The sequence below is a fragment of the Coloeus monedula genome, assembly GCF_965178545.1.
Source record: "Coloeus monedula genome assembly, chromosome: 14".
Taxonomy (NCBI): domain Eukaryota; kingdom Metazoa; phylum Chordata; class Aves; order Passeriformes; family Corvidae; genus Coloeus; species Coloeus monedula.
Genome location: NC_138794.1, coordinates 2,822,048 through 2,850,022, shown reverse-complemented (window position 1 = coordinate 2,850,022; position 27,975 = coordinate 2,822,048). Strand labels below are relative to the sequence as shown.

The 27,975-nt window shown below is 37.9% G+C and overlaps 1 protein-coding gene across 2 annotated transcripts; it reads left to right on the top strand.

The window, feature by feature from the left end:
* Positions 1-1,071: 1,071 nt before the first annotated feature.
* COPS2 (COP9 signalosome subunit 2) lies at positions 1,072-22,575 on the top strand. 2 transcript variants are annotated; one of them, XM_082290889.1, is made up of 13 exons: positions 1,072-1,213; positions 9,983-10,096; positions 11,142-11,219; positions 11,788-11,913; positions 13,241-13,330; positions 13,448-13,525; positions 14,372-14,546; positions 15,548-15,726; positions 15,865-15,917; positions 17,946-18,043; positions 19,825-19,907; positions 20,977-21,035; positions 21,821-22,575. In XM_082290889.1, the coding sequence occupies exons 1-13, from the start codon at positions 1,160-1,162 to the stop codon at positions 21,963-21,965; spliced, it is 1,332 nt and encodes a 443-aa protein (XP_082147015.1). In that variant the 5' UTR covers positions 1,072-1,159; the 3' UTR covers positions 21,966-22,575. The 2 variants fall into 2 exon arrangements, with proteins under 2 accessions (XP_082147015.1, XP_082147014.1); XM_082290888.1 differs by having other exon boundaries at positions 13,220-13,330.
* The last annotated feature ends 5,400 nt before the right edge of the window (positions 22,576-27,975 follow it).

Below are 27,975 nucleotides of genomic sequence, written 5' to 3'. Positions count from 1 at the left end.
CTGGTGTGTTGGGGGGGTTGCCTCACTCAGTTGAAGATGGCAGCAGAAATTAGCATGTAAAAATCTTTATAAAGCCATTGCTTTGCAAGGTCTGTGGATTTTAAGAGTTCAGGCCTTTAAAACTGCTGCTCTGGTATTCTTTGCTTATGGCAAACACAGCCCAGGTAAACTGTCCAGCAGCATTGAGTGAAGCAAAATGGAGCTGAGCAGTGCTGCCGGTCACAGCAATGGGCTGAGCTTTCACAGGTCAGGTTGGAAGGGACCACCATGGGTCATCTCGTCCAACTTCCCTGCTCAGGCAGGGTTGTCCTAAGGCACAGGATTGTGTTCAGATGCTTCTGGAATATCTCCAGCGAAGGAGCCTCCACAACCTCTCTGGGCAATCTGTTCTGGTACATGGTCACTTGCACAGTAAAGAAGTTCTTCCTCATGTTCAGGTTGGCCTTTCTGTGCATCAGTTTCTGCCCATTGCTCCTTGTTCTATTGGACGGCACCACCGAGAAGATCCTGATTCCGTCCTCTTGACACCCACACTGCAGTTATTTATACACAGGTCCCCTCTCAGTTGCCTCTTCTTGAGGCTGAACAGGCCCAGCTCCCTTAGCCCTTCCTCCTGAGAGGTATCTCCAGACTCTTGGGCAACTTAGTAGCCCTCCGCTGGACCTGCCTAGGAGTTCCATCTCTCTTTTGTACTGTAGAGCTGATAACTGCACACAGTACTCCAAATGCGGCCTCATCAGGGCTGAGTAGAGGGGCAGGATCACTTCCCTTGACCTTTCCGACTCTGCCGTCCAGAGATGCGCCAGTGACCAGACTCGCAGCCCCCGTAGGGGATCCGGGCTGGCAGCGCCCACGCCGGACACACGGCGGGCGCCAGCACGGCGCACTCCGGGCAGCGGCAGCGCCGGCCCTGGGAGACTCCGGCGTGCAGTGCCCAAGCCCCGCCCGGCCGCCGTTGCCAAGGGCCGGTCGCTACCAGGGGGAGGGAGCCGGCGCCGGGGCGGCGCGGATTGGGCTCCGAGCGCCCCGGGCCGGGGGCGGGAGAGGCGCGGGCGGCAGCGGGTTCCGGGCGGAGCGGAGCCACATTGGGCAGCGCCGCGCGGGGTTCTGGGAGAAGGGGCCGTCCCCGCCGCCGCCCCCCGCCCGTCCTCCGGCCAAGATGTCTGACATGGAGGATGATTTCATGTGCGATGATGAGGAGGACTACGATCTGGTAGGTCGCGGGGCGGCGCGGGGGCTCAGCGGTACAGCCGGGGGTGCCGCCAGCGCGGCGCCGCTTCGGGCCGCTGCTGGCGCGGTGCGCCCGCCGCAGCAGCCGCCCCGCCGGGTGCTGCCCCGGCAGGGAGCGCGGACATCCAGGATGAGTTTCCCTCCCGGGGAGGAGGATGCGGGCAGGGGCTGCGAGGGGAGGGCGCTGCTGTCGGAGCGGCCGCTCGGCCGCCTCTCCGCGGAGGAGCAGGCCAGCTCCGGGCCGGGCAGGTGGATAGGCCCGGGCTGGTGCCCCGGCCCCGGGCTGGCCCCTTGTGTCCCCCGCAGGGCTCACGCTGAGGCGAGGCTCCGGCGGGTGCCTCCTTCCCTCTCTCCCCTGCCCCGGCCCGAGTGTCGGGCACGGAGTGAAGTGATAAAGTTGCCCGCCCTGCTCCTCACCCGGGACTGCGAGAGGCCCCTGGGGGTAGATACTGTTCGTGTGCTTGTGTGAGCAACAAACTGAGGAAAAAGTAGGGAGAAGAGAAAGGGGGGGTTAGGAGAAATGGCCTTGCGGCCGGTTTCTGATGCAACGCGCCGAAGGGTGCACTAATTTCTAACTTTTTGTCCTTATAGTCTTCGTGACCTTTCTGCCAGTCCCTTCTTGTTTTTAATTGTAAGGTTTGGGGTTTTTCCTGTTACATTTAGTTAAATGTTGACATCAGGTTTTAAGTTCTTGAAGTTAAAAAAAATGATGCTTGTCTGATTAATTATAATTATATTGCTGTTGCATTATATTGGAGCTTGAGGTTTGCTTGTTCGGGTTTTTTTTTTTTGTTTTTCTGAACTCTGATTGGGTTTTTGGAACTAGAGACATTTTTAAAAAAAAAACCTATGTATAGTTGAGGCTTGAGAGTCTATTTAATTCATTTCAGCTAAACCTGTGTTAACAGTATTGCAGTTTCACTGAAAAACTCCAGATACTTGCTTTGGAAGATTTGGTTTCTGACACGTTATTTGGTAGTCATTGCTACTTATGAATTCACTTAAAATATTTGCCTGATTTTATCTGGAATAGTTTCTGGGCAGTTTTTGTTAGGAACTCCTCAGGATTACATTAAATACAGAATAAAAGCATCCACTTTTGGTTTTGAGGTGTTTTTTTCATTCATGTGAGAGTGCTTGTTTGACAGGCATTGTCATCATAACCCTACGAGCTGCTTGTGTCACTATGCCAAGAACTGTTCGTGTTCCCCTTTCAGTCCATGAATGACTTTACATACCTTAGGGACAAAGTTACTGAAGGAAATACACAGACACTATTAAAAACATTTTGTTCTAAAATTATTTTCCATTCATTTTCATTAACACTTTTTAAATTTTTGTCCTGATTTGAAATACTGTGGTGTTTTTTTTTCCATGTGACACAATCAGAGGAATATTAAACACAGCAGAATTCATGTTCCATACCCAACCATAGCATGAGAACTGAGAAACCATTTGAATTGTATTTCTGAATCTATACAGATGTGAATAAGAATGCAGCTCAAACTTACGCTGCTTTATGTCAGTTTTCTCCAAGAATAATTGGTCTAATGCTTTTTCCTATGTTTCTTCTGAAGTACTTTATTTCTCACTGGAAAAACCTTCCTGAAACACCTTGCTTGTGGCAGATTTCAGCTTCTGACTGTAGTTACTTTTACTGGAACATTTTCATTGTCATTAATTACTCCTAGCTCAGAACTTTCAAAAATTTTAGAATACTGCTTGTAATAACTAGGACCTCATTAGGTTTTTTTCATTTCAGTATGTAATTCCCATGTAGAGCATCAAACTAATACTTAAGCTACAATTTTAAAAATTTAATTTCAGTTCATAATTGATGGGAGAAAAAACCCAAGAATTGAAGAGTAAAAATATTCCAGCTAGGCTAGTTTCAGCATTCTGGGACTAACAAACCATGATTGACTGGTGTTTTCAAAAATGCTTGAGACTGTTATTGTAGTGTTCCACAGAATTGTTTCAGAAAAAAAGTTAAGGGCCCTGAAGATAGGGCCTGATTTCTTCCTTTCATGTTGATATCTAGTTAAATTAAGAGAAGACTGTAAGGGGATGCACGATTCTCAAGTTGAGTTTAACAGCTTCTGCAAGAGGCTTTGCAACAAAAGAATGAGTACAAGACATAATACTCATATCAGTGCAGAATTGAAAGTAAAAGAGCACATGAGAGTGCTATGAATACTTTTTTGAGGAACAGGAGGAGAGGCAGTGATTACAGAAAGAGTCAATGAAAGAAGTAGCTATTTTGTCAAAATAAGGTGAAACTAGGTTCAAGTCTCCCAGGGTAGCTGCCATCGTAACAACAGCAGTGAAGGGTCCCCAAAAAATTAATTTTGTCAGCTTTTATTAGAAGTGATTATGGCTGTTCCTCTTCAGTGTGCACTTGACCTGCTGATTATGTATCACCATTCAGTTAAAATTTTCTTAAGTATGCAAATGTTTCACACTTGAACTGAAATGTGAACAGATATTCCAAAGGCCCAGCTCTTTCCCAGCTTCATCATGGAATTTTATATAATTTGAGTAATTACTACACTGTTAAACAATTGAAGACTATCCAGGTTGTACTGGATTGTTTCTGTTTAGTTTTTCAGTGGGTAAAAGTCAAAGTTTTACATGTAAATGACCTCAGCCACTCCTATAGAAGTTTCGTTTATTCACTGGAGTCTTGGTACCAGGAAGAAATTCCATTTATATTTATGGGTGGATGAACCTAGATTCACAATTTACTAGTAATGTGCTGTGACAGCTTTGATTATAACATGAATTATTCCACTTTATGCTTCAGTGAACAGAATAATGTTTACTGGTCATTATGAAAGCCACTCAATTTTAATTTCTAGTTTGGTGCTGCTAGGTGCCTTACATGATTTCAGTACAAGTTCTTTTTACTAGATCCAGCTTGAGGGTGGAGATGGACAAAGAGGGAAGGGCCATTGTAAATTCCATTTTTGTTTACGGTCTGGGACAAAAGACTATGTTTAGAATTGACTTGGAGGCTAAACTCAGCCTTCCTCCAGAAATTGATTCTTCCAGGCACAATGACAACACATTGACAGTTGTTGTAGTACATCTACTGGATTTTTTTGTTTTGTTTTAAATAAGGAATTTGTGCTGTTCTCAATGAGTCATCTTACTGTGTTCTGAAATTCAACTTTAAAATTAATCTGAGGAAAGGTTGGACAAATACATTTGCTGAGCAACTGGTCTTTTTACGTTATGGAGTTGTATTATTTTAGTGACTTGTAGAAGATCTGTAAACAGTGCCAATTATCAGCCATCAGCTGGCACCCTGGTGAGATGGCTGCAGGTTCATGAGGATCAGCAGGACTCAAGTACAGGGAGCATCCCTTCAGATTAATGAGGATTTCCCATTTCAGGGTGTGATGATATTAGGAAATAGGCAGTCTTACTACTTATTTCAAGCTACTTGAATTGGCTCTTTCTTTCCAACTGAGTGAAATACAGTCCATCGCAAAAGGAATTTCTGTATGATACCAAACTTGATAAGCAAACTCATTGGTAGACAGAGATACTATTCTTTTATTGCTGGATTTTAATAGATAGAGGTGAAATTTCATGCAGATGTTATCTCCTCTTCCCAATTGCTCGTATTTCACTATTACCATCATTTAATGAAATACATATATATGTTGCAAACAAGAAAGTGGTAATGCTGCAAAAACAGGTATCCAGATCTAGGGAAATAGCAAATCAAGCAGATCCACTTGGCCCTCCTCTGTTTCTTTGTTATGTTTAATTACAGTAGTATGTGATTTTTTAAAAAGTGAGCTTCACAGAGGACATAGGATGTAGTGTTCTCTGAATTAATTATTGTTTCATATTTTATATGGATTCAGCATGTGTCATGATTTTTTTTTTTAATGCATTCTCTTAAGACTCATCTTCAAACACAGAATTAATATATTTGAGGCTTATTTTGCTCATTACCATAATGTCTCAGAAGGAGGTATTGAGGCAAAAAGCCTGAGAATAATTATTCAGTAAATTCTTTCTGTCTAAACATTGACAAGTGTCAGTAAGTTCTGGTTTTTGTTGGCTTCTTTTGGCAGTTATTTAGGGCTGTGTTCAGAACGGTGCTCTCCAGGACTTGATATGCAGTTGGGTGTTAAACAGAAGTAAATTAGACCTAAGTTATGCTGAAAAATGGACTTTCAGAAAAGGATTCACATAACTACAGGAGAGCTGCACAGCAGAGGTAGAAAGAGAAGGCACTTTTTTTTTCTGTACTCCTTATGTGTCATAATACCAGGGTTTTCTTTCTGCAGTCTCCTGTCTCATTTCTGTGCATCTTCCAGCTGAAAAAAAAAAAATAAAACAAAGGCAGAGCACTGTCTTTCATAGAACTCTTGTGACGCCATTGCAAATTGCTGGTTTCACAGACTTCTATTCCTGGTGTCAGCCCTGGTGTGAGCCAGCAGGCACTGGATGACTTGCAGAGTTAGCGAGTAGCAGCAGAGGAGCAGAGACCTGGAACGTGGAAAAGAAACCAGGACTCCAATGCACGGCTGAGCTGTTGCAGACTTCTTACACAAATTGCTCTCTTGTTTTTACTCTCAGGGTTTGCCTCTGTTCTTTTCCTCTTTGCTCTTTTGCATTCCAGCCTGATTGCTTTCTTTATATTCATGTGCCTGGATACCAACTGGCAAATGCACATAGAACCTGGTAGTTGCTATTTGTCCTGGTGCCTGTGCTCCAGGAAGAGCAAATGCAAAGAAAGTTGTGCTTAGCAGGCCTCCTAAATGCTGTGGTTATGAAACAAAGTTAGCTGAAGTGAAATCAAATTTGTACCAGACTTCTCAGAAACAATTGCACTTCATAAAAAAATTGTTCGAGTCAGCCAAATGGTTGAAATTTGGTAAAATTACCAGCAATTGACAATTGGCAGTAATAAGTATTTTAACAATGTCCTTGAAAGATAATTTTTTCACAAAATACTCGTATCTTTGTTTTTGTTCATGTAGAACTTTACCAGGTCAGTGTGCCACTCTAATCGGATAGAATGCCACACATCTACCTTCAAATGTCACTGATACACAGTTACGGTCTCCATGTCCCTGTCCCTTATTCTGGCTGTGAGCACAGGGGCTGTGCTTCAAGGCATTTAATCTCTGGAGGCCACATGGACGAGGCTCCTGCCACAGTTCTCGGAAAGCAGCAAGGAGGCAAACAGCAAACAGAGCAAACAGAGCACTGGGCTGCTGCAGGGAGTGGGAAAGGGCATGGACAGGGAGGGCCTGGGAGTGCTGGGTGCCGTCAGCCTGCCTTTGCTGCTGGAGACGCTGCAGATGGATCCATGCGCTAAAAAGGATGACTAAAGCTGACTCGGGTGAATTGACTTCTGTAGCTGCTCGTTTTAGAAGCTGAGGCTTAATGTTTTAAAGCTTTATCTTGTTTACTGGATAAAATTTTATGAAAACTTAATATGTAACATAATAAAGACTTCTTCATTAGATTGGTTTCTTGATACTAATTTAACTTTTATGAAAACTGTTTGAAAGAATGGTGTTCCAGGCAGAGTAAACTCCATCAGAGGTTTTACCTCTGTTACAATTGAGCTAGTGTGGAATTTCTATTCCCCCAAAAAGTGATGGGATGGGATTGGACTGAATATAACTGACTACATTTAGAAAATGCAGATTTTCAACATAGCAATGCTTAAACAATGCCTTATTTAACTGCATTTTTTCAAACTCTATCAGAGCTTTCTAATTTCTTGAGTTATAATAATAAAAAAAATTGTTTATTTTGATCCTCTGAGGAAGGAGGAACTCAATGGGTTTGAAAGATCAGTTCTACGTACTCAGACAGCTCTTTTTTTCATTTGTACTTAAAATGTTGATGTCCATTTGAAAAATATCACCAGGATCTTAGCTTTAAAAATTCCTAGGCCTTTCACTTTTTTAACATCAGCTAGAGATAAATTATACCATCCAGCTGCTTTTATATCTCCAAGTTCTAATTAAGGCTGTTAGTCAGTATGCAAATTGTTAGGTCTGGATGCTGTAGTGGAGATTTCTAGAGTTATGTAGAAATCCTATTTGTAAACCATATATTTCTACCTAATTTGCAACAAACTTCCTACCTAGAAGGTTTGAGTTGGGGAAATTGTTCAGGCAGGAACCAGGCATGTTAAAAATGATGGTGAGAAAAGGCTAGGCTTTTGCTATCTGAATTTATTGTTGAAAGAACTTTTCTGTTTTTAGAACTGAGAAGGAAATTAGTCTTTTTCTTAATTGGAACTTTGAGGACACAGCTTTATACTTTCTTCCTTTTTTGCTTTTGGCAGAAGCTTAATGTTCTCACATTTGTATCCTACTGCACTAAGCCATCTCTGCATCAAAAGAAGACAGAGTGCTCGTCCTTCTGAATTTATCAGCGCTGGCATAATTAGCATCAGTGCTTGAAATAAGATGCAGTATCTACAGGGATTTTTTTTTTTTTTTTTATATTGTCTAAAGATTAATGGCATCAGCTCATACTTAGTTTGAGGTTTTAAAGTTTTCTTCACGGCCATTAAGTCTAAATATGTCTTTTAAAGTAACCAACTTATATTTTCTGGAAGTAGGAAAGCCTTATCTCCCTTGCAGCTTTGAGTCCATATTGTCCTCCTAAATGTGATGTGAGGCAAATAGGCATCAACTGAAGAAAAAATACAGCTGTGAAAACACAGACCAGTACCTGTGATGCATTTCAATGCATTTCCACTGGGGGGAAAAAGTTATCAATAGACTTAACACTTCTTTATTATGTGTTAATATTATGAAAGGATCTTTATGGGATATTTAAGTAGCATTGAGAAAAATTACCTGAAAAAAGGCTTCCTGCATGAATCCACATCCAGAATCATTGCCAGAGCTAAGATGAAAGTTCAGATGTTTCTGGCTTGGGGCTAATGGAGCACATAGTCTCCTAAAAGGAATTAATTTAGTTTGCTTTCCTTTTATCTTTGCAAATAGACACTTTTGCCAAAAATATTCCCCATTGTTCAAGTTAAGCATAAACAAGACATCAACTGATTACACATCTCTTAAGTGCTATGTTGTTTATTTTGTGGCAGCCTGTATATTCACAAGGTGCTTGATACAGCTGTTGACATCATATGTGCTCATAGCTGCTCCATTGGACTTGAGTCAATAGGAGCAGGAGTTTACAAAAACAGGCTAACCAAAATGAAAGCCTGCCCAATGAAATAAGACACTTGCTTCCTGTTTGCTTTGCTGTTTTCAGTATCACATTTTTATAGTTCTGTGGCAATTCAGAAAACAGGTTTGTGGAATTCACAAGACTTTTCAGTCCATTCATTCTCACTAATGTAGTACTTTGTTGGGTGAAAATAAACACATACTTGGGCAACTTGCCTACATTTTACAAATAGAAGCATTAAAAAGTAGAAGGACAAATGTCTTAAGTACCATGTTTAATAAAATTTGGTTCGACTGTGGACTCCCGTAATTAATTTTTGCTTTAGAACGTCAGAAAACTTAAACTTTGAGAGATCTGCTTGCAGTGCAGAGAGGAGAGAGCTGATTTGAAACTTCTCTTTTGCCTCATCTTTTTTTCATTCCTTCCCATGCTTTTGGAGGAGTCCATTAATAGGAGGAATATACAAATGAACAAAAGAATAAATGTGCCTGACAAAGTACAGCAAGAGTAAAATCCACCTTAAAGGAGGGGACCTGAATGTGCATTGCTTATGTTGTAACAAGGGAAAGTTACTCTGACAACAGTAACTTTGAGATTTAAACAGTTTCTGTTAAAACAGTTCATCTCCTAATAGCCAAAATCCTGTTCAGAGATGTTAGTTTGAAAATGCAGAGGTGTGAAGTGGTTTTGAATCGTGTAAATATCAAATGAAATTATTAGTGTTTTGTAATTTGGACGTGCAGCATTGCCCTTTAGCAAAAGAAGATAAAATATGCAGGGGTTTTTCATCAGAAGAAGTCTCAGAATACTTTTTAAAAGAAATTAAGTAGTAATTGTTAGAAGTAAATACTTCAGTTTGTGTGGCACTAGTGTACATGATGGATAATTATTTGATTAAATTATTGTGCCTGGGCCTCACTCCACCATCTTTGGCAGCACTTTTAGCATTTTCTCAATCATCTCCTGCTTCTCAGTGCAGAAGCAGCTGGTGTTATCGTCATTATTCTTTTTTTTAATTTCCTTAGACAAGGATGAATCGTTATGGCATAAAAAGGCAGATTATGGAGAGATTCATGGAAGCGTTTGATACCCTCCAGAGCTGAATCATTACTTGTGTGGCAGCTCAGCCAGAGCCTTTTCTGTGGCTAGCAAAGGCTGGATAATGGAGTGCCTTTAGGAAGACCAGTGGGCAGCATGTTCTCTCCCCTCCCAGAAATGACCTGTGCTGTTGGGCCTCTGTCCTTAAACTCCAGCACTGGCAGAATTTCAATAATACAATCTGTACTTGTCGTAAAGGTGCAGCTGGTAAGAGTTATGTGTTCATTAATCCAGAAAGAAATCTGCTGACAGGCAAGTGTTGGTGGATGGTGAGTCTGGCCTAGTAACAGGCCAGAGACAAAATCATCATACGGGTCCATACCTGTTACATGCTCTAAAACCAAACACTGCCTGTTAAATATACAAGCATTCTCTGTCAGTTTGAGTAGTAAGTCTTGCTATCTCTTATCCATTTTCAGCAGATCTGAACCTTTTTTTTTCCTCTGATTTTTTTTTTTTCCTTAAAATGTAGGAATATTCTGAGGACAGCAATTCTGAACCAAATGTGGATCTGGAAAATCAATACTACAATTCCAAAGCTTTGAAGGAAGATGACCCCAAAGCAGCATTAAGCAGTTTTCAGAAGGTGTTCTGTCTTTATATTCTATTTCTTCTTTTTATATTAATTCACATTTTAAAATATTTTACACCATTTGAGTTATTTTCTGAAATTTTAAGAGTAACATTTATCTTTTAAATTACTAATGTGCTAAGTTCATTATTGAGCATCTTAGATTCCTGGCTGACTGCCTTTCAGGATCATTCTTAGGGATAATAAATAGGACACAGTATAGTCTTATCACAGATCTGACTTTTTAATCTTCAGGTTTTACTAAGTTCATTAAATAGTTCTAAATGTGTTTTCATGTGTCACCAATAGAAACCAGATCCATTTGGGTTTTTTAAATGAAATGGTGTTTTCCCCAGTGTCTTATGTAACATTGTTTGATATCTGTTTCCAAAGCTTTAAATGTGTAAATACTAAGTGACACAGAGTTTCTTCCTCTCAGTTTTAACTTTTTAATGTTTGCACGCTGCTATGAGAAAGCAGTATGTTAGATATAAGTTTTTAAAGAAAAAATAAGATTTTTGCATCTTTTAGCTTATTTATTGTGTATAGTAAAATTATATACATGACTTTAAAAAACTTTCTGAAGTTTTTACTTACAAAACATTTCCTTAATTCCTATATTACATTAAAACCTAGAAACATTTCTCCTTTGTGAAGGAACTGTAGAAATTCAGAAGAGCTTTTTAACTTCATTTAGTCAAAATTTAGTTGACTCAGTTTTGCAGGAGGTGTTACAACTATTTTTGCATATGTATTTATGGAATGGCATTTAAATTTAGTGTTTGATATGAAAGTGTTTGCTGTTAGACAACAACAGCAAAAACTATATTCACCCTCCCTACATCAGCTAAGTTGGGAAAACTGGTAAGATACACGTCTCTCACTAACTTTTTCAATAATACCAGGAAAGAGTAAAATTGAAGAACAAGGCAGAGTTAAACATTGCTTTGTAAGGAACGAAGTGGGGGGGTAAAGGCATGTATGGGATGTCTGTATTTTAAACAATTGAAGTTTGAATAAAGCTTTTATAAATATTGTTTTAAAAATTCTTTTATTTCAGGTTTTGGAGCTCGAAGGCGAAAAGGGAGAATGGGGATTCAAAGCTCTGAAACAGATGATTAAAATAAACTTTAAACTGGTAGGAATTACAGCTATCACTTGGGAGTAAATGGCATAAATAATTTTGATCCAGTGGCTATGACAACTAAATCTACCAGAACTTGTCTTTTGCAGCCTTTAATGGCTAGTACAGATATGGCAGGGAAATGATGTGGTGTTTGCAAGTCAAAGGCAAAACGGATGCAAAATAACTGCTGTAGTCAGCTGGCACTTCATGCAAGTGTGAGGCTCAGTCCTTGCTGTGCTGAGGTATCACACCACTGGAAGTGGTCATGTTTCTGTGTGTACTACACCAGGACAAAACAGTGAAAAATTTATATGCTATGTATGCAACCATTCCAAAGAGTTGTATGGCCAGTTCTGTTTTCTTCATCGAGATGAGTAGTTTAAATGTGTGTTCCATGCAGTCCTGAAATTATTTCTGATTCTGCAGGTTATGAATAAAGCGGTGATATGGAAGTTTTAATAGCAACCACTACTGCATTGTCTTTCTTTTCTGCTTTTTTTCCCCATATGTACACTTGCAAGATATCTCAGTTTTTAATAATTAAAACAAAAATTATAATGTGATTTTGTTTTTCTTTTAGACTAACTTTCCTGAAATGATGAATAGGTATAAACAGCTATTGACCTACATACGGAGTGCAGTTACAAGGAATTACTCCGAAAAATCCATCAATTCTATTCTTGATTATATCTCTACTTCCAAGCAGGTTGGATCATCAGTTCTTTCATCTTCATACTTTACAGTCTTGCATTTTTAACTATGGACATCTTTTGTGTTTGGTTTGGGCTTTTTTGATCTTAACAGAAGAATTTTGAGTATTCATTTGCTGTCATATGTAAAAATATATTTCCTACATGTAGTGGATTCTGTTAACACAGATAAATCCTCATAAACTTGTTCTTTTTTTGGCAATATTTACCTGGAATTTCTGCGCTAAGAAATAAGAACTTTTTTTTAGCATAGCTGCACAGTATTAAGTGCCCTCTCAGATACAATTTCTACTTAAACAATGCTTTTATTTTTGGGGGGGGGAGAGGGGAATCTTTGCAGTGAAGTGTTGGTGTGAAATACTGCCTGTCCTGTGCACTGTGCAAGTGAGGTACATGTCCACAGATACACAGCCCAGCTCCTTTTCTTTTGTGTTGGTGTAGAAGCTTACAGAGGGTAGGAGGCTCCCCTCACTGACTTCCTGGAAGGAGCACCTTCATATGGAGGATCATTGGTCTTTAGTGCTGAGTCCTTGGTCATTATCACAATCCTTCCTGTCCTGCTACCCTCAGAAGTGAAAGCTGAATGATGCATTACTCTTCAGGTCTAAAGATTGTCTTAGACTGTCCCTTCTTGGCAGAGGTTGGGGTCTCTAAATGCAGTTGAGCCAGACCTGGAGGGACAATCTGGAAATCTTAACTTGTTGTATAGTCACAGATTGTTACTCCCAAAGGAACAGTGGCCATGAACAATACTAATGCATTCTTTGTAGAACCCTTGTAAAAGGTAACACTCAGCACTTTGATTTCCATTTCAGGTGTTGTATTTTTGGGTTTTATGCAAAGAAACAGTTTGATGCTCTCAAAAGCTTTCTTTCACTCAACATTGCTAGTCCAGAAAGAAGAAGGCATCTTTTCCTTTGACCATTTTCCTCACTTTGTAAAGCATATTTTCTTTTTGATATGTAAATTATTTTTATTCTTTTAAGTGGCAACGATATTGCCTGTGTTCGTTATACAACATCAGGATTCTGTTCCTTGGTTATATCAGATGGGTTTTATAAGGTGGCTTTCATTTTTCACAGATGGGTACAAATCTTAAAACGTGAATACTTTTTAATTATATCTGTTTCATGTAAGAAAAGAAGTGTAGTTAGTTTGATTACTTTAGAAGCTCTTTGCAATTTAAATGCAGACATTCAGTAAGATGCAGATACCTTTCTTATTTTGAAGTTCAAGCATGCACTTTTAGTTTGTTCAGATTGACTTTATTAACAGGTACAAATTTGCTGTTTACAATTATAGAATTCTGATTTTTTATGTCAGATGGATTTGCTTCAGGAATTCTATGAAACAACACTTGAAGCTCTGAAAGATGCTAAGAATGATAGATTGTGGTTTAAGACAAACACAAAGGTAAAAATATGTAACTTCCTATTTTTTGCTTTTGTTTGACACCTTCAGCTAATTCTTATAAATTAGAATTGTGAAATTTTAATAGACCTCAGTACTTTAACTTTCTTTTCATTGCAGCTTGGCAAATTATATTTAGAACGAGAAGAATATGGAAAGTTACAAAAGATTCTGCGTCAGCTGCATCAGTCATGCCAGGTACCTTTATATTCTAAATCACTGTGGCTTAGTAAACAACATTGATGCATTGATTTCTTTTTTAATACATCTGTTGTTGGCCTTTGAGGCATTTTGCTGAGCTTTAGTACAGAGGGAAGAAATACTGTGCCTGCTTTAATTTGTTATCTGCTTGATAACATGAACAAAAAACCCTAGGTGTTTTATTCCTTCCTTAGAGACGATTTAAAAAAAAATATTCACGACTGCTGATTAGGTTTCTCTTCAGGTGCAAGGGTGAGAAGCACGTATCAGTAATCTATAATGCACAGACATTTATTTTGAAATATACCAAAGATTCCAAGTGAGCTTTATTCAAAACAAAAAGTAGAGTTGTTACTTTCCCATCCGGAAGAGGAAAAAATAAATTAGCCATGCAGCCTGCTGTGCTTGTTTGTGACAGTTTTCCTCCTTCAGTATGGGAAATAGGTTACAAATATCTGGGAAATGGTTCTGTTAGAGGCAGCAGAAGAGTCATGTGTGTTACCTATATATATGCATGCTTTTGTGTCAGTCGTTGTATTTATATACTTAGAGTGTGGCTTAAGGAAAGTGGAAAAGAATTAAGGTTAAAGTCTTGAGGAAAACATTTAATTATTAAACAAAAATACGGACATTTTAAATACAGGGCTTCAAAACGTAGCCTATGGTAATTTCTTTGGGCACTCTGTTTTCTGTTACTTGTATCAAAATTTCAGAGTTTAAGGAATATTCCTGTTTTTGACAGGAAATTACTGAGAGTATTTGGTTATCAGTGTTTTACTAGTAGAAAACTGAAATTGCTGTTCTCTTGAAATTTCACAGTATTTATTACTTAATCTGTCCTAGACTGATGATGGGGAAGATGATCTAAAAAAAGGTACTCAACTATTGGAAATCTATGCTTTGGAAATTCAAATGTATACAGCACAGAAAAATAACAAAAAACTTAAAGCACTATATGAACAGTCATTGCACATCAAGTCAGCCATTCCTCATCCGCTGATCATGGGAGTTATCAGAGGCAAGTTCATCTCGAATTTTTCATTTGTCTTCTGTTGCAGAGATTTTGTTCCATGAAAATCTGATAACCAGTGGATTTTTCCAGTTCCAACTATAAAGACAGAGGCTTCTGTAGATTCACAGTCTCATCATCTGCTTCTTGCAGGACTTCAGCTCTGCAGTTCTGGTGCCCAAGTACCAGAGGCACTGGTCAGAAGGGCAGCTGGCTTCATAACTGTTAGGAGAGAAACAGTAGAAAAGAAGAGGAAGACTTGATGTTTGACACCATGGCAGGCAGCAAAAGATAAATGCAAAGGCATCTGCAGGGGATAAAAACAAAGGCTTGACAGGACTGCTAGAAGGGACTGCAGAAGGGACTGCTGTTTGTGCAATCCCCTTTTATAAATTTGTGTCTCACCTCGCTAAAACTCAGCAGGAACCAAAGAGCTTTAAGATGTGCTTGAAAATATTATTTATTATCTGCAGTAATGAATTGTAGTGGAAACACGCCGTGTGTCTTGTAAAAAACCCTTTCTTCAGAATACTGCTATGCCTTCCTCCTTCCCCTGGTGTAGGCACTGAACAGAAAATCAGGCAGTAGTGGATACTTAAGAAATATAAGGATACAGAAAGTATTTCTCATTTTTTCCTGTGTAGTTTTGCTCAACAGGGAAAATGTCATAAATATACAAAGTATTGCCCTTGAAATGGAGATAGAATTTATCTCTGTTTTTGCAGTATTTTTACATAAGGGTGAAGTAATTATTGGCTATGAGGATTAGTGTTCTTTACGTTTTATGGTGTGGGTTGGGTTTTGTTTTTTCTTCTTTGGAATGGGTTTATTCAGATGGCAGTGCTGTATGTAAAGGCCCTAATGCTTTCTTTTCGTAGTGATTTCAGAGAACGAAATGACTTCTGAAAATGTTTCAGTAATCTATTTAGAAATAGCATGGAACTTGAGTACAATTATTGTAGTCAGCAACAAGCACACAGTGTTCCTTTTCATCTGTGTTTTCTTTTCAGAATGTGGAGGCAAAATGCACTTAAGAGAAGGAGAATTTGAAAAGGCACATACTGATTTTTTTGAAGCATTCAAGAATTATGATGAATCAGGGAGCCCCAGAAGAACCACTTGCTTAAAATATTTGGTCTTAGCAAACATGCTCATGAAGTCTGGAATAAATCCATTTGATTCTCAGGAGGTATTTTTTTTTCTCTTTCCTTCACACCCCCCCACATCCCCTCACCCTTTTCTAAATATATAGAGAAATTACCCAAAGGATGGAAATGGGAAAAAAAAAAAATCTAAACTTGCATATTATGCTTTCTGTTCTGTGTAGGCTAAACCATACAAAAATGATCCAGAGATTCTAGCAATGACGAATTTAGTAAGGTAAGATTTTAATTTTTCTGGAGAAGAGAACAAAAAGATAAAAAGAAAAAAGATTCAGTGTTCAAACCAGAAAGGGAATATTTTTAGAAATGGCTTTTCTCTGCACAGTTAACAGCTATTCATAAATATTGGGCAAATATTTGCAGACTGTTTTTCTTGAGAAACTTACTATGAGACCCCATAGGATAGATATCATACTATGTAGGAGTACAAAAACTGTGTACTTCTGTCACTTTATGCTGTGACAAAAACCTCATTTCTCAAATAAAGTTGTCCCATATTGTACTGCAACTGGTGTTTTTAGGCTTTGGCTGATTACATAAGAGAAACTGCGTTTAATGACATCTCATACCAAAGCCAATAGAACAATTTTGATGCATGGATATGTCATGATTTCCTAATTTAGGAATACAAAACTCTTGATGATCTCCCCTATCCTTCAAACATGTGAAAATCAAAAGAAAGCCTCATTACCTCTTACAGGCGACTGTGAGAACTTTTAGTGTATTATGGTCATTAGGTCAGTGAACTGAGGCAGGTTTTGTACCCTGTGCTTTGAAGCTCACCTCTTGCATCCACTCTGTCCTGCCTTTGCTCCTTTTCCCATCTTTTCATTACATAAGAAGTAATCTCTGCTCACATGTTGAAACAATTGATCCTGCCTTGGAACAACTCTTGCTCTGATACTGCTGTTGTACTGTAGCATGGTATACAAACAAATGATTTCTGAAAGTGAGGATATTCATCCATTATTGACATGGTATTGAATAAATAAGTTGGCAGTTTATTAAGGGAATATTTCCAGTGATTCATTCCACTTTAGATGTGTTTTTTGCTAATTCGCTGTCATAGTTTCATGTGAATTCGAGGTAGAAAGAATTCCAGATGGCCTTACCCAATCTGATTTTGTTCATATTTCTAATTTATGTCTTTTATCTTGACATTTGAGTATAACTACTTCTTTAAAATTAATAATGCAATTAAAGCAGGGTAGATAAGAAATATGCAGAAGATAAAATTAATTTCAAACAGTTATATTTTTAATCCTTCCTGTACTCTACAGTGGGAACTTGAATGCTTTACCAGATGATAAACAGTGACTTCTGAAATAAAAATAAAATATACTGAACTGAAATTCCTTTTCTTTATGAAGTAGAATTTCCTGGTTTCATGTGGTACAGTCCATGCCACTCACTAAGTACTTACAAACTGCTCAAGTTCTACCATAAACTTAACAAGTCTTTTTCTTGGCCATTTTAATAAAGGATGAATCTTTTTCATCCAGTTTCAAAACAATTTTAAAATGTACAGTATATGAAGGACAAATAGATGTTGCTGTTAAAATGCTTGATGTTAGCATTAAACAGAAGTTGAAAATTTTGTTTTGAGACTGTTTTTCAAGGAAAAGGTCTTTCTTCAGAGGTTGCAGCTCTTGACATTTAAATGATGCTGTGGTGCCACCTCCTTTTTGCAATGCTTTCTCACATGACAAAACTGACTCATGAAAGGATATATATACAAATAAGCTATAAATAAAAATCTAAAAAGTAATATTATGCCAGAATTACTGATGGATAATCCTGGAAGTCCGGATTTCTTTCATCTTCCAGTATTTTTAGCATTCAGCTTAAGATGGACATCGTAGAGACAGCCAGAGCCTTCTAGACTCTTTTTAGCTCTTTGTTCCATAAAGTATGACTTCATGAAGCCAAAATTCATGTAATGATACTTTTCAAAACAGGGTATTTAAGAATAGCTTCTTAAAGTACAAAAGTTTTGAAACTAGAGTGCACTTGTGGAACAACTAAATGTTCATACTAAACTTCAGTAAATGCTACTACAATTGAAACAGGAGAAAGGTCATTTCTGTTGCATTTCATCTTGAAAGAGTTTTTGCTTATAAAGGTTCTGAATATAAGTAATTTCCACCTGTGCTTAATACATGTTTTTTTAGACGTTGTGGAACATAATCTTAGAGTCTGTTTAACTTTTAAAATTAATAATGCAGTCTCTCGTTTTTTCCTGAAGTGCCTATCAGAATAATGACATCACTGAATTTGAGAAGATTCTGAAAACAAATCACAGCAACATCATGGACGATCCCTTCATAAGGGAGCACATTGAAGGTATTCTTGAAGGCTGTTTTAATCATTTTTGTTTTCACTACTTAGTAAGCTCCTTTTTTTTTTTCTTCCCCTCACCCTGGCTTATTTTTCTTTCTGGCACTAAGAGTTCTTTGTAATTACTTGTGGGTGATTCTTTTACAAGTTATTTAGGAGCTGGTCAGGGCTAACTTGCATCCAGGCATGTGGCACGACGGCAAAGAATTGCAGATATTATGGAGAAAGTTTGAGCAAGAGTGGATATTGTAAGATAATATCTATGGTGGTGTTAAGGCACTTGAGTATTTTGAGTGTTGTTTTTGTTATTTCTTTTTTTCCCATTGGAACAGTGGAATGAGAGCAACCCTCACCTGTAAAGGTGGGTTGTAGCAGTCTCATCCAGTTTGATGTTTGCTAGCTTATAAAGTTAATTTTCTGCTTCAGATTAAAGACAACATACATAAACAGTGTAATAAAAGTTGCACTAATAAATATGCAGTAATAGAATATGTAAAAAGAAACATACTTTTTATTTATATCTTGTAAACAATGATTGGAGTTATAGTACCTGTGCTTAATAAGATGGGAACACATGAATACATGCCTTTCTGTTCCATTAGCATGACAAAATAATTACCTCATCCATTTTTCATGTATCTGAGAAATGAAGAGTCTCTTCACTTTGATATAGTTCTCAGTTCCTCAGTTTACTATTGTTTTCAAGAGTAGGTCTTACTGTTGCATTGCAAGATCATTTAGCTGGATAGTTACAGGAAAGAAAAGAGTTAAATCCAGAGACCTGGTTTTCTTGTACTTGTTGTTTGTAAAAGAGAACAGGGCAAACAGCAGGGGAAACTAAATATAACCCACTACTGCTGTTCCATGCCGACTGCTGGTGAGCTGCAAAGTCTTATAGGAAGGCCCTGTAAGATTAGAGCTGGATGCTTATGGAGGAAGGTGTGAGAGGACTGGAGAGCAAGAGAAAGACAGTGGAACCAAGGCATTGAAGAGAATTTGTGTCACTCTTTATATGCTACTGATGTCTCATTGTTTTCACTCTGTAGTGATACACATGTTCATGGTTAATGTTTACATACCTTACCTCGTTGTTTTAATCTCCACAGTTTTATTGAGACACATAATTTGGTGTTCAGTGGTATTTTATTATATAAACAGTCATTGTTTAAACATGTAAAAATGGATCTAGCTTTTCTGTTAATTTATTATTGTAATTTATGCTTTCATTTTATCCCGTCTTTACCAATGTAAGAATTTATAAACCAATGACTGCACTACGTTATCTAACCAAAATCAGCCTGTCCATGCAGACTGTTTTCTACAACTTCAGTTCCTCATCATAATTACACCATTAGGCCCTGCTCTTTTAACTTCAAATGGGACTATTCCCCATGAAGTTAAATGCACAGACATTTTAAGTTGCACAGCCTTAAGAACACCCCTTTTCACTTTTGTACAAGGCATTCTAGCCATAAATCAGGGGGGCAGATATACCAGGCAGTGATCTCTATGATTTATCCAGTTAGCTTGGATAAATTAAATTTTTACCAGAGAACATGTTGCTCCATGTTTGAACAGTTTTCCACTCTGTCTGTCCATCTTCAGAATTACCTATTGCTTGGATCCCTGGAAAAGGAGGGCCCTTGTTATTTTGCTGTGCTTCCCCACCCACTGAATTACTACCTTAAAAGGTCATGGTGCTTAGTGTATCTTTCTATATGGAGTGGTGTTGCATCTTTATTTCAATACTGTTGTTTTTAGAGTGTTTATTTTTTCTTCTCTTACAGAGCTTTTGCGAAACATCAGAACACAAGTGCTTATAAAATTAATTAAGCCTTACACAAGAATACATATTCCTTTTATTTCTAAGGTATGTGTCAGTGGAGCCTTGCATTTGTTTAAGTAAATGATTAACTGTGAATAAAAGCTTTTAAATAAATACAGTGCTTCCAGAAATAGAACATCTAAAATATACTCTAAACCATAAAGTACTAGTGATGCACTGCTGGCTGCTTTGCAGTGCAAAAATGTAAATTTCAAGTGTCATCCAAATGCTTTTTATAATATGTACTATGATATACTTCTAAAATACTCAGCTACCATATTCTACTCGGTGTAGAAAATCACATTTCTGAAGAAAAGTGAGATTTGTATAATTGAAAATGTAATTATAAACCTAAATTTTATGAAGGTAAAAATGAAAATTTTAATTCCTTTGGTTCATAAGCTATTTTAATGTTTGTGTTGTATGAGTTACAGAACTGTGGTAGTAGAACAAACCAACTATTACCATAGAATCTCTGATTTCACTGCCTAATCTGGAAAGAACAAAATAAAAACCCAGTGATAATCTATGAGTATTTCCATCTCCGGTGGATCTGTGTTTTTGCTTGCAAAAATTCACAGCATTACAAAATACGTAATGAAATATTAGAGATGCCTCTTTTTTGTCCTTAAATTCTCTGTAGAACTCAGTATGCTTTTTTTTTAAGCTAGACTTAACACTTGCAGAAGTTGCTTGAGCCAGAAGATGCAATTACTCTCTAAATGGTTTTGAGTGCAGATCCATTCTTTTCTGATAATTATTTCTTATTTTATTTCCTGGGTTTTTGTGGTTGTGGTTTATTTTGTTGTTGTTTGGTTTGGGATATTTTTTATCTGTTTGTTTTTTCAGTAAGTCAATAAAGGAAGTCACTTTTGGAGCTTCCAAAATTTTGCTTTAGCCTCTTCAGCTTTTTCTGAGAGGTCACTGGTCTCTTCATTCTTGGCCATGTGTCCTTTGGGTGGAGGTCTTTTGCTTGATAGATCATTATTGAATTGATACTTCTGAACAGCAATAAACAGAGGTTAAACCAAATTCTGTATATGAAAATAAAGATTGGAGGTTTTTAATGATGCAGAACATGGTAGCAACATAATGAGTTTTCTTTCTGTTTCAGGAGTTAAACATAGATGTAGCTGATGTGGAAAGCTTGCTTGTGCAGTGCATATTGGATAAGTATGTACTTGATTCTTGATTACTGATCTTTGATTATTTTAAAATAATCAAATTTTAGAAGGAGCAACAAAACAATATTTTGGGGCATTGTGATAATACTGGTTGATTCTAGAAGTGAAAGGTAATGGTGCTGACTTTGGATTTGCTTGATTTCTGAGCAGTAAAATGTTTGAAAGATGGAAGCCAAGAAAAATTTAAAGAGAGATTGAGTGGCATCTTTTTACTTTAATTCTTAATTACATAATAGTTTTCCTGAATTATTATGAAATTATAGAAGTTGTTATTCTTAGTAATTGCTGCTTATACCCATGTATATTTTTGAGTATTATTTTCAAGTTGACAGATCGGTAGTCTGTTCTCCTTTACAAAAAAAATTTAACCACAATTTGTAAAACCTATTTTTCTGGAGGGTAACTTGTTATAACAGCTACAAAAATATAATCCATACATGGGCTTGTGTTGTTTGATTTCTCTTCACATCATCTCCATTTTTAACTATTCTTTGACTTTCAAGAACTGTTTATATCATATTGCTTCAGACTTTGTGTGGATCATAGCTAAGCAGATAAAATATGCATTGCCCAATGAATTAGTTCATTTGATTTCCAGTCATGATGACAGCTTAATAGGCAGTACTGCCCAGGGCAGTAATTATAAAAGTGCTGAATTTCGAGATGGACTTTGTGCCTCTCGTGTACAAGACCTCTTGTTTTACCTCTGATTTCTTGTTAGCTCCTATTTCCATGTCCATAGGCAGTTTATTGTTTTTGTTTATTTACTTCTAGCACTATACATGGCCGAATTGATCAAGTCAACCAGCTCCTAGAACTGGATCATCAGAAGAGAGGTGGTGCACGTTATACTGCGTTAGATAAATGGACCAACCAACTAAATTCGCTCAACCAGGCTGTAGTCAGCAAGCTGGCCTAACAGAAAACAAGCTTCTACAAACGTCCTTAAGGCAACAGTACAGTGATGTAAACCTAAAAAGAACTGGGAATGGCAAAACTACTGTCGGTTGGTGTGCCCTGAAATTATTGGAGTTATGGCAGAAGTGCTTTTTTGATCAGCTGGTTTGTGTTTTGCTGCTGCATTTATCCCAAGAAAAAAACAGCTTTAATCTCCAGAAGAAAACCAAAATGCCACGGGATTTATGCTGTATTGACATCTTGCCCTAAACATACAACATCCTAGTAATTTGTCAAGGGGCAATTAATGACCAGAGAGAAGATTTTTGTCATGATTTTAAATACACTGACACGTTACTGTTGGTTAAATTTAAACATGTTTTACCTGCAGAAATTCTCTCACAGAAATAACCTGCAATAACTTGAAATGCTACCCTTTTGAACACTTCCTTTTCTCATGTATAAATTGAAATGTTTGCTGCATTTTGCAAAATGTCAATTCTCCAAAAATGTGTCCATATATTTCTGTACCTGCAGTGTAGTAAAGGTTTAGAAGAAACCCCATAATTATAGTGGCATACTGTCACTTAGGTTTCAAGCAGCAAAATAAACAGTGCAGTTCAGAAATTGTACAGTTTGTTTCTTGATGTGCTTTCATTATATTTGAATTTTACTCGTGTTATTTTTAAAAGAAAATAGGTATTACTTGATCTCATTTGTGAAGGACAATAAGGAGATTCTAAGTCTGAACTCGTTGGTATGTGTGCTGTTGATTTTTATTTTTTCTTTTTTTCCCCTTGAAATAGTGAAACATAAATAGTGTGTGATGGTACACAAGCAGTGCCACACACAGACACTGTAACAGTGGAAAGAAAAATCTGTAGGTAGAGTAATTAACAACACCCCAAAAATAATGAAAAAACCTAATAAATTACAAATGTCCATCACATACATGCAAGGCAGGCAGCATGGTAAACTCAGTGTTCTAGGGCAGGGTTTAAATTGGTAACAGGGTATAATTAAATAGGATAAAATTAACTTCAATCTGAAGAATAGTTACATCCCTTAGAAAATTATTTTGCTCTGCATTGTCAAAGCAACTAATTTTTTTTTCCTAGTGTTTACATCATAAAACTTAATGTGTACCATGAGTAGCGTGATGCTGCATCTTGGGTGAGCGATTCTTCTTTACTCATTTTTTTTTACCAATAGGTGTTTTTAATTTATCCACTTACTTAAAACAATAGTAAAATTTAAATTTTTAAGCAAAGTTTTTTCCCTTTGTACAATCTATAGGTAACATTTAACTATAGCACCTTGTATTTTGTTTCCTTATAATGCTGTGATGTGTAACGTAGTCTTGAGTTTGAAAATTCCAGTAATACCTGGTGATGTGAAGTTGAACTTAACAACACTGCACAATCATTGGGACCTTTACCTACAGATCCAGAGACTTTATTTTGGATAGCAAATCTTGCAAGGTTCTTCCTGCCATGGGGACAAGGGATTGTCACAGCTATTTCAAGGTTCTCCTTCTCATGGAGACAGGGGACAGTGAGAGCTGTTTGAGCAGGTTTCCTTTCTCTGCCATCTCCCACCACCCTTGCAGTGGGAAGGAACAACTCCTCTCTTCTAAAGGAGGGGGAAAAAGAGAGCTATGCATAAACCTACAATCACTGAAAATTTAAAAAAAAAAAGTCTTCTTGACTTTGTCTGTTGTACCTGATGTAACCTTTTCCTTCTCAGCTATGTCTGCTGGGGAGGCATTTTCAGATTGTTTTTTCAGGAAGGAAGTGGGAATACTGCAGTAAATCTTGTCCTGTCCATCTAGTTCCCTTGTTTTATCTTTTTGTTCTGAAGGACTAATTGTTGTAGGACTAGTCCAGCTAGTGAAGGACTCCATCTGAATAGTGAGGGCTAGGAATGGTTTTAGACAGAAAAAGGGTCAGTCTACCTCTAAGAAATGGTTGTGTGTTTTTGCATACTTCAGTTCTTACTCATGTATACAGTGCCTTAGCATCTGTGCTCTAGGCACATAAGGAAGAGTTATATAATCCCTAAGGGATTCTACCCTTTTCTGAGTTCTCATAATTCTTAACCTGGAAGATGAGGGTTTTCTCTGGGGAAATACTGAGGAGCTCTGTTGTCGTACAACTGCAGCAGAAATCACCAATAGTTGCTACAGCCCACCTATAGTCCCTGGTAGATCTGGCTCTGGTGTCATTTCTGTCTCCTCAGGAAAAGTGAACAAGCACTTGAAGGAAGAGGTGAATGAATTTTTTTTCAAGAAGCACCATTGCACTTGCAGGTTGGTTGAGACATGGTAAGCAGCCTCACTGCATTCTCAGTCTCGGGTCCAGTCACTAAATTTCTGCAGCTGTTGTTAATTGTCAGAGCCACACTTGTCACGACTTCTTGGGTGTTTTTGTACACCTCTTGTTGCTGTTGGTACAAGACAAACTGGCATTTTAGCTAGTTACCATAACACTGTTTGCAAAAGAACATTTTAATGCCTGTTGTAATCTTATATAAGATTACAACAGTGATTAAGCTGTGTATATATAAACCCTTCTTTTGAGTTGCTGGCAGCTTATGCTTTAAAACTGAACAACAGGCAAATCTGGGATGATGTGGGTGCTATGTCTGCATTTTAGATTTTTATCATTTTTAATCAAACACACTTTGAAGGAATGTATTCTTTGTGCATTTCAAAGCCCTACTCTAACGGATTGGATCTGAAACCAATTTAATTCATTTTCCTTTTAAATAGGCCTGAAAATATATTGAACAACAACAAACCCCAGAAAAATGGCAAAGCAGCTGAAATGCAGCCAGTAGAATAATATAATGAAGTTATTTGAGTTGTAGTCTGTAAATAAACTCTGATTTCTTAATTACTCAGGAGTTGTTAGCTGTAAAACATTATATCTGTAATTGAAGATTGTATTTTTATATTTTTTTCTTTCAGAGGTAGTGAATTAGTTTACTTGAGTAGGAACTGTATGTAAGGAGTAAAATGACATCACTTGGGACAGTACCCCTTTCTCAAAAATACAGCCATTATTTGAACTAAATTTCTGTATATAGATGTTAATATGGATTTTAAATATAAAAGTGTAGCTGTTACTTTATTACTTTCAAAGTGCTAAGAATGTATTTTAGAACCAGGTTAGTGAACTAGGTAAAATACATTACAAGCTAGTCAACTAGTTAAGTGTTAATTAAGATACAAAGAAAGGATTATCATCATCTTAAATGCCTCTAACTGTGTGGTAAGGCAGATTGCAAACTATCTGTGTTAGAATAATTGCATATGTAGTGCTAAATTTCAGATGTAATAAGTGTAAGCATTACTGCAAGAGTAAAGGCTGATTCCTTCCCAGCTGTGTTAGAAAGAGTTGCATGGCAGTTCTGTCCTGGCTGGCTCTGCTGCCTCTCTCTCCTCAGCTGCTCTGGGTGCGAGGGCAGGGCTCACTCTGGCTGCTGCCAGGTAGTAATCACATGTTGCTGCTGGAATTGGGATCCTCAGGTTCCTGGAGTAGTTCCCAGCTCACCTTCCCTTTGGTTTCAGTTATGTTCCCTGCTGTGTCTGCCCATGGCTGCCTGTGCAGGACACCACATGTCACATCACCAGATGTGGTTTTACTTGCCAAGATATACTTCGCTTTCTGTACTCGTCTTTTTCAGTAATTATGCTGAAGATTTTAGTCCCTGGCCAGTAAAACTCATTTTGGAGTCTGCTTCTTTCCTGCTGCCTTTTCCACTTGCTCACCATGTCAGCCTCTGACCCCACTAGTGCTGCTGCAGTCCCTGTTCAGGTGGTGCCACTGCCATGGAGCTCAGTCTGAGCCTGCCTGGACCTGGGGGCGGAGGGTGTTTCTGAGCAACCCTTTCATGCTTCTGTGCCAGTGCCATTAGGCCTATACATACGTTCAAGCTTTCCATATAAGAATCTGCCTTGGTTTCAGTGAGACGTGTGTAATCACATCCTTATGTGTTTCGTAGGACTTTGTACCCACCAGATGTAAGTAGAGCCCATGTAAGTAAGGGCGTGAGTAGCCACACATGTGCTGTTACATTTGCTTGTAATCCTGTGATTTGAATTCTGAATACAGTCATTGCCAAGTGCCTTTCCATATTACTGAGATATTTTGGTTTAGAATCCCATTTTTTATTTTTGTGTCGACCTAGATTTTCTTCTTCATTTGATCTGTGTCCTCCATTGTGTTCAGGAAGGGTATCTCCACTACTCAGCAGATGCAGCAATAAAGCCAAAAACTTACTAGCAAAATTGCAGTCAGCACCTGCTGAGTTTGCCCATCATTTTTGCTTATGAGCTATTCACTTACTCTGTGTTGCAACAAAGAAGTAGCAGTAATTGTTTACATATTGCCAGATTTGAGAACCGGACCCTTACGATTGAGTATTCAAAATCAGTTACCAAGTGTGTTTAAATTCAACAGGGTTTTTAGAATTTTTTGATGGCTTCCTTAAGCACTGTAACATTGTTGAGTTCTCTTACACAACACTTGGTCAAGATGATAATGTAACCAGATGCCCTGGCATATTTGTGATAGCTGTGGATAGAGGATCTAACATAACTGGTTCTGAGTGCTTTGGTTTGTTTTTCTTTTCGGTGATAACACAGTTAATTTTATGGGAGACTTGAGTTTTTTTTCACATGAGTGGCCACTCAGGTCACCCAACATGATCTTCTGTATTATGTATATTGTATAGATTTATGTAGATCTGATGTCTGTTTACTTACTGCCCAGTTTAGATCTTAGACATTCTTGTTATTTCAGTGTGCATAACAGCTCTTTCAAGTGTGACCTTTCTGTTGGTATGTATCTTGGGAACAAAAGAAGAATTTCATAATGGACAGCCTTGCCATAATGAGTCATTATTTTTTAAAAACACAGCAACTATCTTAAGCAAATGTCATAATATATATTCCATGGTCAGCACCCATTTGAACAAATTAAGCTGCATTCCACACTAAAACACTGGTGTGCTAATACAAGAAGACGATTGTTCTAGTTGTTTCAGTGGGATTTTTTCACTGTTTTCTGTCCAGTCAGGCAAGTTCTCCCACGTTATTTGGAGATGAAAAGTGATTAAGTTTGAAATAAATCAACCTAATTTCACACAAATAAGAAAAACACATTCAACTACTGGGAATGAAATACATTTTGCTCAGTAGAAATTTGTCATTTAAGTGAGATGAAGTTTAGGTGGCTTATGTTTCATAATTATTTATCTGTAGATTTCCATCTCATATTTGAGTTCATCAATTACTGATGAAATGCTGTTCCATTGCATCAGCTGAAAACTCTGTGTACAACCAGCTTAATCCCCAGTTTTACTTTCGTGACTTCTTATGTTGAAATAACATCACATTGTGCAAAAGCCGCTGGGAACACAACCTCATAACCTCAAATTAGTCTGTCTTACCACCTTGAAAGGGCTTCCCAGTGCTATAAACCTTTGTGTGAATTCTGCTGACCATTTAATCTTGTCAAGAAAACTGCTGGGATACAGAAGTGCATGTAAAGCATACAACTGCTGCAGCTTCACCAGTTCAGATGAGGTTTCTCTATCATTTAGGGCACTGCAGCAGCTCTCTTGTTCTCTTCATTGGTAGTAAAACATTGTCCTCCCTGAAGTTAGTAAAAACCTGAAGTTAAATTTAGTTGGGATTACAACCTGGCCCACTCCCTTTCCCATATGCTCAATGGGACCTATGATTTTGTGTACTGCGACCTCATGAAAACTTAAATCACAGAACATAAGTAATGTTGCAGACCTCTAGGCAAAAGTTATACTTGGATGGTGATCCTGCTGATGTGGATGGAATAGCACAGAAGGCAGTGACAGTCTGCACAATTCTCTGTTCGTGTCATCTGTTTGCAAGATGAGATCTTGCTGTGCAATGCAATAGCCATCTTCATAATCCCATATGTTACATACGAAGTTTTAAAGAGCAGCTCTTAAGAAAAAAGGAATTATGTGGGTTTATCCAAGAAATAAAA

Excerpts from the sequence above, each read along its gene's own strand:
- COPS2 (XM_082290888.1), top strand. The coding sequence starts at position 1,160 with ATGTCTGACATGGAGGATGATTTCATGTGCGATGATGAGGAGGACTAC. Across the intron at positions 15,918-17,945 it reads GCAATGACGAATTTAGTAAG|TGCCTATCAGAATAATGACA; the intron begins GTAAGATTTTAA and ends TTTTTCCTGAAG. Across the intron at positions 18,044-19,824 it reads CATAAGGGAGCACATTGAAG|AGCTTTTGCGAAACATCAGA; the intron begins GTATTCTTGAAG and ends CTTCTCTTACAG.